Source organism: Ailuropoda melanoleuca, chromosome 11, assembly GCF_002007445.2.
Source record: "Ailuropoda melanoleuca isolate Jingjing chromosome 11, ASM200744v2, whole genome shotgun sequence".
In the NCBI taxonomy this organism is placed as follows: Eukaryota; Metazoa; Chordata; class Mammalia; order Carnivora; family Ursidae; genus Ailuropoda; species Ailuropoda melanoleuca.
This window is the reverse complement of record NC_048228.1, coordinates 22,539,160-22,552,698: the sequence shown is the minus strand read 5'-3', so window position 1 is coordinate 22,552,698 and position 13,539 is coordinate 22,539,160. Positions and strand designations below refer to the sequence as shown.

General features: G+C 35.5%; 1 protein-coding gene across 1 annotated transcript in view; it reads left to right on the top strand.

Moving 5' to 3' along the window:
• SEC24B (SEC24 homolog B, COPII coat complex component) overlaps positions 1–13,539 on the top strand; it is a 109,494-nt gene that overhangs the window by 90,377 nt on the left and 5,578 nt on the right. Inside the window, 9 exon segments of the mRNA XM_034672118.1 lie at positions 2,418–2,536; positions 2,907–2,962; positions 3,207–3,413; positions 5,622–5,745; positions 6,171–6,329; positions 7,228–7,401; positions 8,018–8,128; positions 9,798–9,973; positions 10,602–10,739. Of these exon segments, the coding sequence (XP_034528009.1) occupies positions 2,418–2,536; positions 2,907–2,962; positions 3,207–3,413; positions 5,622–5,745; positions 6,171–6,329; positions 7,228–7,401; positions 8,018–8,128; positions 9,798–9,973; positions 10,602–10,739 (1,264 nt within the window).

Sequence of the window (13,539 nt, the reverse complement as noted above, 5' to 3'; positions counted from 1 at the left end):
ATACTTGGCTCTAATTCCTGCCTTGTATTAGTCAATGAAGGAGACCCTCAACTAGCTTTAAAAATGAGCCTTCCAAATCTCTGGAAAACCAAGTAGCACATTTCTGTTTTTTACTCCCAAAAGCCACAGAGATATGACTTAAGGTTATTAGTAAGAGTGGTTCACACCTGCATTGGTTCTTGACATGTGTAGAGAAGTAGGGCTGGTTATGTCAGAAGTACTCTTGGTAATTCCAAAAGGTTCTCTCCCATCTTCATTTGAGCTTGAGAGTCCTTCCTCTCTTAAGTGCTAACTCTCACCACAGTAGTCTGCATATCACTGATCTGGGCCTGTGATAAGTGGATAACATTGAGGTAAAAATATCCAGAGGTATTACATGATTTGCTTTTAGTTTCTGTTAGTAAATTGGAGTTCTCATATGTTTATCCTTGATTGAAGCATTTGCCTTGTTTTAGTCAGATAGCGCTTTAGCAGTGAATGGCAGTGGAAGGCTCTCTGCAAAGAAATAGTTTTAAAACTGAAGAGTCAGCTTGCTGAAAATGTATGAGGGTACATAACCCTAGAAATAGGAGCCAGACCAATGAGTAACTCTTTGTGAGTTAAATAAACTATGCAAGGGGCGCCTGGGTAGCACAGTCGTTAAGCGTCTGGATCCCGGCGTTCCGGGATCGAGTCCCACATCGGGCTCCTCTGCTGGGAGCCTGCTTCTTCCTCTCCCACTCCCCTGCTGTGTTCCCTCTCTCACTGGCTGTTTCTCTGTCACATAAATTTTAAAAAATCTTAAAAAAATAAAAAAATAAACTATGCAAAACCAAAAGGATAAAATCGGAAATGGAAAATCTTTTTTTTTTTAAGATTTTATTTATTTATTTGACGGAGAGAGACAGCCAGCAAGAGAGGGAACACAAGCAGGGGGAGTGGGAGAGGAAGACAGGCTATCAGCGAGCAGGGAGCCCGATGTGGGGCTTGATCTTAGGACTCTGGGATCACACCCTGAGCCGAAGGCAGACGCTTAACGACTGAGCCACCAAGGCGCCCCTGGAAAATCATTTAAAACATGTATGTATATTTAATTAAGCAGAAAATAGAAGCATTAGGAAAATTAAAAAAAAAAAAAAAAGGTAATGTTTTTGGAAAGGGCTATTCTACAACGTTGAGAAGGAGGAATCGGATGTGGAGCAATTCCAGCTGAATTTTGGGCTTGGAGAAGAGTAGATAAGTAGTCTCCATTCTAATTGGTAACAAGTGACGCTAACACTCATTGACCTTAGCAATTACAAAGGAGCAAAGAATTGTCTGTAGAAACATCATAAATCTTGGCTAGTATTGGTAAGCTGAACACCTGCATAACTTGGTGCATTCTGGTCTCTGAAATGCTTTTTGGCCTTGTTTGCAGACCATCTGACTAGCCTGATCAGTCATGCATAATAGTAATAATGCTGCTTGTTTTGAGGCACACTATTATGGCATCCTACAATATTCAAAAATATTTTTAAAACATTGCTAAAATAATATAACTATTATATATAAAATTGTACAACAGCAGTTTGTTGGTGGTATATAGAAACATACTTTTGTAAGATGAGGCATCCACTTTATCAATAAGGAGAACCCAACAAGCAATGAAATGATAGTTTATTCTTTTTTGCCAAGGCATTTACTTTTGAATACTGAGTTCCAGCAGAAAACTTCTGAAAGGTTGATGATAAAATGTCTTGATGTTCTTAAATGTGGTTTTTATTTAAAATTTCTCCTTTGAAATCTGATTTATATTACATTGTCTTTTCTTGGAAAGTACTTGTCATTCTGCCCTTAAACTGTTTAAACTAGATACATTATTTTTGTAATATTAGAATTGAAAATCTGAGTAAATTTTTAGTTAAAGGAGTGTGTTGTAGAGGAAAGTTAACAAGAAATCTTTGGGGTTTTTTTTGTTTTGAGAGAGAGAGAGTGCGTGCATGAGGGGAGCAGGGATTGAGGGGCAGAGGGAGAGAGAGAGAGAGAAGATCCCAAGCAGGCTCCACATGCCCAGAGTGGAGCCCAACTCAGGGCATGATCTCATAACCCTAAGATCATTGACCTGAGCCAAAATCAAGAGTCAGACGCCTAACTGACTGAGCTACCCAGGCACCCTAGAAATCTTTGATTATTCAATCATTTCATTTTTAGTTTTGGCTTATTATTTGAACGTGGTTCAGTTTTCTGAAATATTAACTCTGAACAAGTTGGCTTCATCTGAAAATGGGATGTTTTCCTTGGTCTTTTCTGATGTATGTTGGTTTAGGGAGGAATAACTTTCTGTCCTCTATGAAAAAGCACGTGTAATTATTCTTAAATTTAGTTTACTATTTCATTATTTTTTAAATAAAATATGCAACTGAAAACTTTGAATTTAAAATTGTTATTTTTATACTTAGGCTTCCTGGAGATTCACGAACAAGAATAGGATTTATGACCTTCGATAGCACTATTCATTTCTATAATTTACAAGAAGGATTATCACAGCCTCAGATGTTGATTGTGTCTGATATAGATGGTAAGCAATGAATAAGTCTTTCTAACTATAGATTTTGAAATTGACGGTACTTTTTTTGACAGTACATCCTGTCATAATGCTGTAAGGATAATTTGGTGTACTTTGATATTTATTTCAAAATAGTTTCCTGGGGGGAAAAAAGTTTCCTGGAAAACACTTCATTCTAAGTTTTCTATGCTTGTTTGTGTACTTATACATGTGTGCACACACATGTGTAAGATGTATGCAGTGTGTGTGTGTGTATTTATATTTAATAAAGCAGTATTGTGGTACCCATTGTATATATGGCCTGATAAAAACTAAGATTTTTAAATTGACGGTATTCTTTTGACTTGATATATCTCTTGATTAAAATATGTTTTCCCTTTAGATGTTTTTCTACCTACACCGGATAGCTTACTTGTGAATCTATATGAAAGTAAAGAGGTGAGATAGATTTTTTTCCTTAAAGTATGAAAACATTTCCATTATTTCAGCTGTTTACTAAAATCCTTAACATTTGTTTACTTGGTATATAACTACCGTATAGACAATGTAGGTAGCATATCTATTGACCACTCAGTTTATGGTCCCCCAAGATAGAGTGGTATATATTATACTCCAGTATGTTTTAAAGAAGAAAATTGCCTTGTCCTCTCAGTAATTCAACTTTTAATCTTTGTTTTCCCAGCTTATAAAAGACTTATTGAATGCATTACCAAATATGTTCACCAATACAAGAGAAACACACAGTGCCCTTGGTCCTGCTCTTCAGGCTGCCTTTAAATTAATGTCTCCAACAGGTGGCCGTGTGTCTGTATTTCAGACACAGTTACCTTCCTTGGGTGCAGGACTTCTGCAGTCCAGAGAAGATCCTAATCAGAGATCAAGCACAAAGGTATTATATATTTGGTTTCTCTGTCATATTTAAGATGGTGTTTGTACCTCCATAGACTGTGATTATTTCTTAATTCTTCTACTTTTCTACTTCATTAATAGTAAAAACTCTGCTGAGAAGGTTTAATCAAATTATCATTTTGTGTTGTTTTATTTCTTGGTTTGCAAGTCATAGAAATTTAGTAAATATTTACTGTAGTCCTTTCATTTTACAGATGAGGAAAACAGATTAAACTTGCCAAAGGTTAAATAACTAATGGCAAAGGTGTGACTTGATTTTCTGGCTGCAGTGCTCTTTTCTGTGGTACAAGTGATAAAACTTACTAAATCTGAGGTATTATAATTTAACATGCTTGTACTCATAAACATTTTAATTACCAAGGTAATATAAATCATTGTCTAATAAATTAAACCATCAGTAGTCTTTACTCTCAAGGTAATAGCGTTTATGGGCACGTGGCTGGCTTGGTTGGTAGAGTGTGAGACTCTTAATCTTGAGGTATTGAATTTGAGCCCCACATTGGGTGTAGAGATTACTTAAAAATAAAATCTTAAAAAGAAAATAGTGTTTAGTTATATAAACACATACAAATAAGCATAATTGGGCATCATATATAGGATATTTTTTTTAACTGGCTTTTTTTTTTCATTGAAAGAATATATTGTGAGCATTTTCTGAGGTCCCTGAAAATTATCTTTAAAAAATATTTTTTAGAGGTATCTGGCTGTCTCAGTTGGAAGAGCATGCAACTCAATCTCATGAGCTCAAGCCCCACTCTAAGGGTAGAGATTACAAAAAAATAAATAAGCCAACTTTGAAAAATAAAAAAAATTAAATATTTTTTAGTAAATATGAAAGCACTCAATTTTATTAGTTGCCTCCTAGCTACTAAATAATTGTCTCCAGAATTTCCACTATAAAAAAAAGACTATGAGGCTGAATATTACTTGGGTTTTATATGAAGATTTTGTCAGAGTATTTTAATCCCTTATTTCAAATAATAAATGAACTAGAATTGTTTTTGTGCTGTGTATAAGTTTTGTCTGACCTCAAGGAAATATTATTACAACAAAATTATGAGTATGAATTAAACAGTTTTAATAGTGCCATAAATATTTAGCCACATTCAGTTTTTCCTTAGGAAAAATTCTTGAAAGTGAAATTATTGGGTCACAGAGTATAAGCTTTATTTAAGTTGTCGATGTGTTTTACTTGGGTTTTTTGTGTTTTGTTTTTTTTAATCAACTGTACTCTTAAAGACTCTCAAACCTTCTAACCATCATTCAGTATTACAGCTCTTTTTATTCTTCACCAATTTGCTCGAGAAAAATAGTGCCATATTTTACTTTCTATAGCAACAGGATTTTTAAGTTACTTCTCAGAAAAAAATGTAATTTTAAAATAAATTGGGGCCAGCGTGTTTTTTAAACTGGTCAGTTACAGCTAGCATTCAGTTCATTGATCCGTTGCAGTCCATTATAGAATAGAGAGGTTTTGAACATAGGGAGGTAGTTACGTGTTACTGAAGTCTTCAGTGCAGTTTTGTTTTATTTTTCTCATTTAACTTTAGAAATATTCTTTACCTGCCTGGGACTCAAAAGCTTAAATGCCTGTGCTGGTTTACATATTTCTTCATATCTGAGTAAACTCTAATATAGTAATCGTACGCTATGATTAAGAGGATTGAAACATTTCGTTTTGCAATGTAGCTTAGTAATAAAGAACTTGGAGCCTGGCTCTTGCATTTTCAACTCTCTCCGGTGCCGCTTTCTCAGCTCAAGTGTCCTTATACCAGTAGAAAAAGCCTTCTTTAATCTATGACTCTTCCACGTTGTTAAGAACAGTTTATATTAATAGTTAACAGCACTCACTCTGGAGCCAGACTTGGCAGGTTTATATTCCAGTGTCCACCGCTCAATAACTATGTAATTGGTTGTTAGTTAATCTAGTTTTTGCCTCAGTTTCCTTATCTGTAAAATGTAGGTAACTTTAATTTATATAAAACATCTCGACAGTGCTTTTTAAGTGCTTTATAAATGTTAGCAATTATTATTCTTAAAGGATCTGTGCCAACTACCTAGACATTTAAAAAACTTCCTTAGTGTGATAGGAGGACAAAGGATATCCTCTTCATTTTTGTGAGAGAGATGTAGAAATATGTGTATAGTGCAAGGTTTCTAGCTCTCACTTTATGACCTGTTGACTTAGGTTGTACAACATCTTGGGCCTGCAACTGATTTTTATAAGAAACTGGCTTTAGATTGCTCAGGGCAGCAGACTGCAGTGGATCTGTTCCTTTTAAGTTCACAGTATTCTGATCTTGCTTCTCTAGGTAAGGAGATATCATCATGTTCATCTGTTTAAATAAACATTTTTAGCATATAGTCAAATCAAAACTCTTTATTAAGAGTTCTCAATATTTGGGGGTAAAAGCATGTGAATTAGATAATATCTATGAAAATTACCTATAAACTGTAAAGCACTTTACATATCTAAAATGCTATTACTATTTGTTTTTAAAATCTAATTCCTTTACCATTTTGCTTAATAATAAACCTTATCACATATTTTACAAATATTTGTGTTTTCTCAGACTTACGTATTATCCTTATTTTGGCAGCTTAGGTTTTCTCATTATGACAGATTTTTTTCATGGCATAGAATCTCTTCTATTGTTGGGCAAGTAAGATATTACTGGATATTATTACAGGATATTCTTGTTTCTGTAGCTAATACTTGTTCTCTTTCTCTCTGAAGCTTGCGTGTCCAAGTACTCCGCAGGGTGCATCTATTACTATCCGTCTTTCCACTATACTCACAACCCTTCACAAGCAGAAAAGTTACAAAAAGACCTAAAACGGTATCTCACAAGAAAAATTGGATTTGAAGCGGTTATGAGAATAAGGTGTACGAAAGGTATGAAATTATAAAAGTTTTTTTTTTTAATTTTATTTATTTATTTGACAGAGATAGAGACAGCCAGTGAGAGAGGATACACAAGCAGGGGGAGTGGGAGAGGAAGAAGCAGGCTCCCAGCCGAGGAGCCTGATGTGGGGCTCAATCCCATAACGCCGGGATCACACCCTGAGCCGAAGGCAGACGCTTAACCGCTGTGCCCCAGGCGCCCCAGAAGTTGTGTTTTATATTATATCCTTTTGTCAAAATTAATTACCCATGACTGCCTGTACTAATCCTTCCTCATGAAGGACTTTCTGCCTGATCCAGTTAGCTGTAAGCTGTTTTAAATATGTGTAGTTATTGAGTAATCATTGCCCAGTTTCTTAAGTAATTTGAATAAATGAACAAAAGTAATGTTTGCTTTATTAGGGAGAACCTAAGAGAAAGCCATATTGGACGTGATTTTAAGGAGAATTAGAGGAGTAGGGAAGGTTGTAAATGAAAATTGTCTGATGAGTGCTCTTTGCCTTCCTCATTATTCAGTTAGTCTTCAGTTTACCTCAAGTTTTACGTGAACGTTTGCTGGAGGAAATCTCTCTAATTTTAATTCTTAAATGAGTTGTACTGTAACCGTTATTTGTTTCATTTTGTTTGTTAGATCTTCGTCTGACTTCACATTTGAGAAAATATAAGACCAGTTATCAATACAAGTTAAATTCTGCTCTCCCTTTTATATAACCTGCATTGTTTTTTTTTGAACTGGTATTTTAGAACCTCTGCTAACGCCCCAGTCCTACTCCCCAGTTGTCCTTTTGATTCAAAATCAGAGACTGGTTTTACTTTAAAAAGTAACTTTAGCCTGAGGTAAAGATACCTCTGTTACTTCATCTTTTATAGCAAGTTTTCTCTTCCCTAGGTCTTTCAATGCACACTTTTCACGGAAACTTCTTTGTCCGTTCCACTGATTTGTTATCCCTTGCCAACATCAATCCTGATGCTGGATTTGCAGTACAACTGTCAATCGAAGAAAATTTGACGGATACTTCCTTAGTGTGCTTTCAGACAGCCCTATTATATACATCAAGCAAAGGTAATGTTAACAGATATGAAATACAATCGGCAGTAGTTTTCCCTCCTTTTACATGCTGGGGAAATGGAGAGAAAGAATGAACGAACATACAGTGGGAGATAAATGGAATTTGCATTAGTTAATCAAATACATGTTCTGTTTTTGGGCTTTCTTTAAACTCATTTTTGAATCTTTAATATCTTTTTTGACTCCTGGAAGTCATGTATTCTCAGGATCACATGTGTCTGGTAAACTCATGCTAAATCCCGCTATGTCATCTTTAGCATTATTTTTTGCCCCATAAGATAAAAAATTCTATGTAGCACATAAGGCCCATGTTAGTTATTTAACAGTCAGGTTTTCTAACATTTTACTGTGTTACATCTAATTTAAAATGATATTAAAATAAAAACCAGAACCTAGTGTTCACCTGTTTACAGTATATATTCATAGTCTACAGATTGGGGGAGTGTTTTGATTTTCTTTAAAGCATGTACTTTGTTTTTACATTTCAGAATCCTGTGAATGATTTGATCCAATCAAAACAGTAATTTGAATAATGTTTTGACCTGTTTGCTTTATTTCTCTCTTGGCCCGGTGTGTTTTTGCAATGACCTTGCTTCATTATTTCATGTAGGTGAGCGGAGAATTAGAGTGCACACGCTCTGTTTGCCGGTAGTAAGTTCGCTAGCGGACGTATATGCAGGAGTGGACGTACAGGCTGCCATCTGCCTTCTGGCCAACATGGGTGAGTAAAAATGTGAAGGAACAGGTGAAATGTATTTTTCTATCCTAAAAACTGGAACCTGGGCATTTTTTTTTTTACCCTAGAAATCCTTTACTTAGTGCATTTTCATTTACAGCACTGTGAATTGGACTGTTCTTATAATTTATACATTATTAATTCGTTAGTTTAAAAATCTTTGGGGGCTTCATAATCACTAAAAGCTGGTAACAACCCAAATGTCTTCATCTGGTAACTGAATGAACAAACTATGGTATATCCATACAATAGAAATACAACTCAGTAATAAAAAGAAATGAATTGTTGATATGTCAGTAGACATGGATGACTGTCACAGGCATTATGCTAAATGAAAGGAGCTAAGCTTCAAGAAGACTACATACATACATTCATATGACGTTCTCGAAAAGGGAAAGTTATAGGGATGAAGAACACACAGATCATTGATTATCAGGGTTAAAGATAGTGAGAAAATTGTACCACAAAGGGGCAACATCAGTGGATATTTTGGGGTAATGAAACTGTTGTGTAATTTGTTTGTGGTAGCGATTATATGGCTGTGTGTTTGACATATAATCACCATACGGTTATACCCAAAAATGTGAATTTTATTGTATATAAGTTAAAAGAAAAATCTTTTGGGGAATCAGTGTAACACTGAGTATTTTGTTTTCAGTGAATTTTCCTTTTGGGCGTGAAATGAACCTTATTTTTCATGTAGTCTTAGAGAAAAATAGTCATTATTATTCATTTGGGGAAAAATTATAATAGCATTTACGAAAGCATCCCAATTTTTAATTATTTTTATCTCTTTATTTTATTTTATTTTATTTTTTAAAGATTTTATTTATTTATTCAACAGAGAGAGACAGCCAGCGAGAGAGGGAACACAAGCAGGGGGAGTGGGAGAGGAAGAAGCAGGCTCATAGCAGAGGAGCCTGATGTGGGGCTCGATCCCACAACGCCGGGATCACGCCCTGAGCCGAAGGCAGACGCTTAACCGCTGTGCCACCCAGGCGCCCCGATCTCTTTATTTTAAATTCAATGTATTATAACTGATTGTTTTTCAGTATAATTTTATTTCTAATACTTGGGCCCATCTGTAGGCCCTCTCTAGTTTAATAAAATATGTACTTAGAAGAAAATAAGTTTCACACTATTATCTGGCTCTTCAGTGTCTGTATGAGAACCTACGTTCAATTGCCCTCTTTTTTGTTGACCTGGGAATGCTTTGACAGAAGATTTCAGAGGATCACAGGGATACTCAGATTGCAGAACTTAACATTGTTTACGCAGAAAAAAAATGATACTTTATACATGTGACTTCCGTTGGAATAACAGCACCATCCCTAGAGCTTTCTCAGATACAAATGGTTGATATACATTTTCTAATATCAGTAGCAATTAAGTGTTTTCCGATAAAAAGAGACTAAAGCAGAAAGAGCCAAAACAATCTAGATCTGTTCTGATTGTGAGCATTACGCAGATTTACTTCACAAAAATTGTGTAATGAGCAGACACTTGTAAAATGAAGGAGTAAATGAAATGTATTTTTCTATCCTAAAAACAGAATTTTTGTTGGTTGCGTAAGTAATGCATGTAAATTTTAACCCCTTATAGCATTCATTGGAATCTAGTGGTTAAATGCATTTTCATTTTGGTTGCTTTATAGCTGTGGATCGGTCCATCTCGTCCAGCCTGTCAGACGCAAGAGACGCCTTAGTGAACGCTGTGGTGGATTCGCTGTCTGCATATGGCTCAACGGTCTCAAATTTACAGCACTCTGCACTCGTAGCACCCAGCTCCCTCAAGCTCTTTCCTCTCTATGTTTTGGCGCTTCTCAAGCAGGTAGTTCTCTAGCTACACTGTTAAAGTTCATATATGTATCATATACGTTTCATACATTCTCAATACATAGATGAAGAAATGAAAGCCAGGTTTTCTGGGTTTTTTAATATTTAACTAGATAATTTTGCAGCTTAGCATTGGAAAAGTTTTGAGAAACAACAGATCAGTAGAAGATTAAAGTATATAAAAACACATGGTGACTCTTGTGAAACCACGTGCTCTCAGTGTTTAATATGTAGGAGCAGCCTGAATAATGCTGTGCGTGTAGCGCACTCTTAGTACATATGTGCTTCTGGAAGGAGACTCCAAGGAAAGAATCTACCGTCCATCGAACACCTTTCCAGGGCTCAGGCACTGTAATAGTTGTTATATATGCATCATCTTATCTAATCCTTACAGCAGCTTAGAGAGGTATTTTTTTCTCTGTTTTTCTTAGGATGAGAATACAGCTTTGAGACGCTCAATAGCTAGCTCACGTATCTACCTATTGAATGTCAGAGCTGAGAATTTAATCCACATCTGTTTCGAAGGCCATGCTTTTTCCATGACGGTGATGGTATATATATTTGTTTTGATATTGATCTATATTTATGTTTTATTGGGAAAATATGTATTTTTTTTCTTGTAGAAAGCATTTAGAACCGGTACGAGCACACGCCTGGATGATCGTGTATATGCCATGTGTCAGATAAAGTGTCAGCCACTTGTTCATCTGATGAAAATGATTCATCCCAACTTATACAGGATAGACAGATTGACAGATGAGGTATAATTTTTTTAGTGTATTTGAAATGTTTTAATTTACATAGATTTGAGTGTCTTGATTCTACAGCAAAGATGCTAATGTATTAGTAACAATTTTTTACGTCTGCTTTTTCCCCGTGATAGTAATCATACATTAGATAAGGACACTGGCTGTGAACTTGGTTCAATAGTGTTAGATTCTGTGGTTTTGGGAGTTTTAAAAAATACGGAGTTTTCAAAAAAACCACCTTGTGGTTTGATTATAATATTTATTACAAAGCTAAATTGTAGAATAGACATTTCCATTTATATTTTGTAGATATTGACTATTCCTGATGTGATCAGAGTATAATTTTTATTTTTTTAAGATTTTGTTTATTTATTTATTTGAAAGAGAGAGTGAGCTTGTACAAGTTGGGGGAGGGGCAGAGGGCAAAGGTGACTTGCCTGCTGAGCAGGGAACCTGACCTGGGGCTTGATCCTGGGACTTCAGGATCATGACCTGAGCCAAAGGCAAAAGCTTAACAAGACTAAGCCACCCAGGTGTCCTTTTTTGTTTTTAATTCCAGTATAATTAATGTGTAGTGTTATATATTAGTTTCAGGTGTACAATATAGTGCTTCGGTAATTCTGTACATTACTCAGTGCTCATTGTGATGAATGTACTCTTGATCCCCTTTACCCACCCCTACCCACATCCCTCTGGTAACTACTAATTTGTTCTCTATAGTTAAGAGTCTGGTTTTTTGGTTTCTCTCTTCTGTGTGTGTGTGTTCATTTGTTTTGTTTCTTAAATTCCACATATGAGTGAAATCATACGGTGTTTGTCTTTCTCTGACTGACTTATTTCACTTAGCATTATACCATCTACATCCATCCATGGTGTGGCAAGAGTTCATTCCTTTTTTATGGCTGAGTAATATTCCGTGGTCTATAAATACCACTTTTTCTTTATCCATTCATCTGTTGATGGACACTTGCATTGCTTCCATACTTTGGCTGTTTTAAATAATGCTCCAGTAGATGTAGGGGTGCATATATCTTTTTGAATTAGTGTTTTTGTATTCTTTGGGTAAATACACAGTAGTGGAATTAATGGGTCATATGGTAATTCAATTTTAAATTTTTTAAGGAACCTCCATATGGTTTTCCACAATGGCTGCACCAGTTTGCATTCCCACCAATAGTGCATGAGGGTTCCTTTTTTCTCCACATTCTTGCCAACATTTGTTGTTTCTTGTGCTTATTTTAGCCACTCTGACAGGTGTGAGGTGGTATCTCATCATGGTTTTGATTTGCATTTCCCTGATGATGAGTGATGCTGAGCATCTTTTCATGTGTCTGTTGGCCATCTGGATGTCTTTAGAGAAATGTCTGTTCATGTCCTCTCCCCTTTTTTTAATTGGATTATTTGGGGGTTTTGTAGTTGAATTGTTTAAGTTTTTTATATATTTTGGATATTAAACCATATTGAATATATCATTTGCAAATGTCTTCTCCCATTCAGTAGGTTGTCTTTTTGTTTTTTGATGGTTTCCTTTGCTCTGCAGAAGCTTTTTATCTTGATGTAGTCCCAATGATTTATTTTTGCTTTCATTTCCCTCACCTTAAAGAGACCTTCTAGAAAAATGTTGCTATGGCCAGTGTTAGAGAAATTACTGCCTGTGCGCTCTTCTAGGATTTTTACAGTTTCAGATAACATATTTAGGTTCTTAATCCATTCTGAGTTTATTTTTGTGTACATTGTATGAAAGCGATCCAGTTTCATTCTTTTGCATGTTGTTGTCCAGTTTTCTCAACAACTTTTGTTGAGGAGCCTTTCCTTTTCCATTGCATATTCTTGTCTCCTTTGTCAAAGATTAAATTGGCCAAATAATCATGAGTTTATTTGTGGGCTCTCTTTTCATTCCACTGATCTCTGTGTCTGTTTTTGTGCCAGTACCATACTGTTTTGATTACTCTTGCTTTGTACTGTATCTTGAACTCTGGGATTGCGATACCTCCAGTTTTGTTCTTTTTTCAAGATTGCTTTAGCTAGTTGGGGTCTTTTGTGGTTCCATACACATTTTAGGATTGTTTGTTTTAGTTCTCTGAAAAATACTGTTGCTATTTTGATAGGGATTACATCAGACCTGCAAATTGCTATGGGTAGTGTGGACATTTTAACAACATTTGTTCTCCCAATCTGTGAACATAGAATATCTTTCCATTTGTTTGTGTCATCTTCAGTTTCTTTCATTAGGGTGTTACAGAGTTTTCAGAGTACAGGTCTTTTACATCCTTGGTTAAGATTATTCCTAGGTATTTTATTATTTTGGGTGCAATTGTAAATGGGATTGTTTTCTTAATTTCTCTTTCTGCTGCTTCATTATTAGTGTTATAGAGACGCAGTGGGTTTCTGTCTGTTGATTTTGTGTCCTGCAACCTTTCTGGACTCATGTATCATGTCTAGAATTTTTTGGTGGAGTCTTCAGGGTTTTCTGTATAGAGTATCATGTCATCTGTAAGTAGTAATGGTTTTACTTCTTCCTTACCGATTTGGGTGCCTTTTATTTTTGTTGTTGCCATCTGATTGCTATGGGTAGGACTTTTAGTATTATGTTGAATAAAAGTGGTGAGAGTGGACATCCTTGTCTTGTTCCTGATCTTAGGGGACAAGCTCTCAGTTTTTCACCATTGAGTATGATGTTAGCTGTGGGTTTTTCATATATGGCCTTCATTATGTTGAGGTATGTTCTTTCTGATCCAAGTGCAGTTTTGGTTATATTATAAACCAGATCTGGTGTCTAATAGTTATTTTTAATATGCAAATATGTAGTATC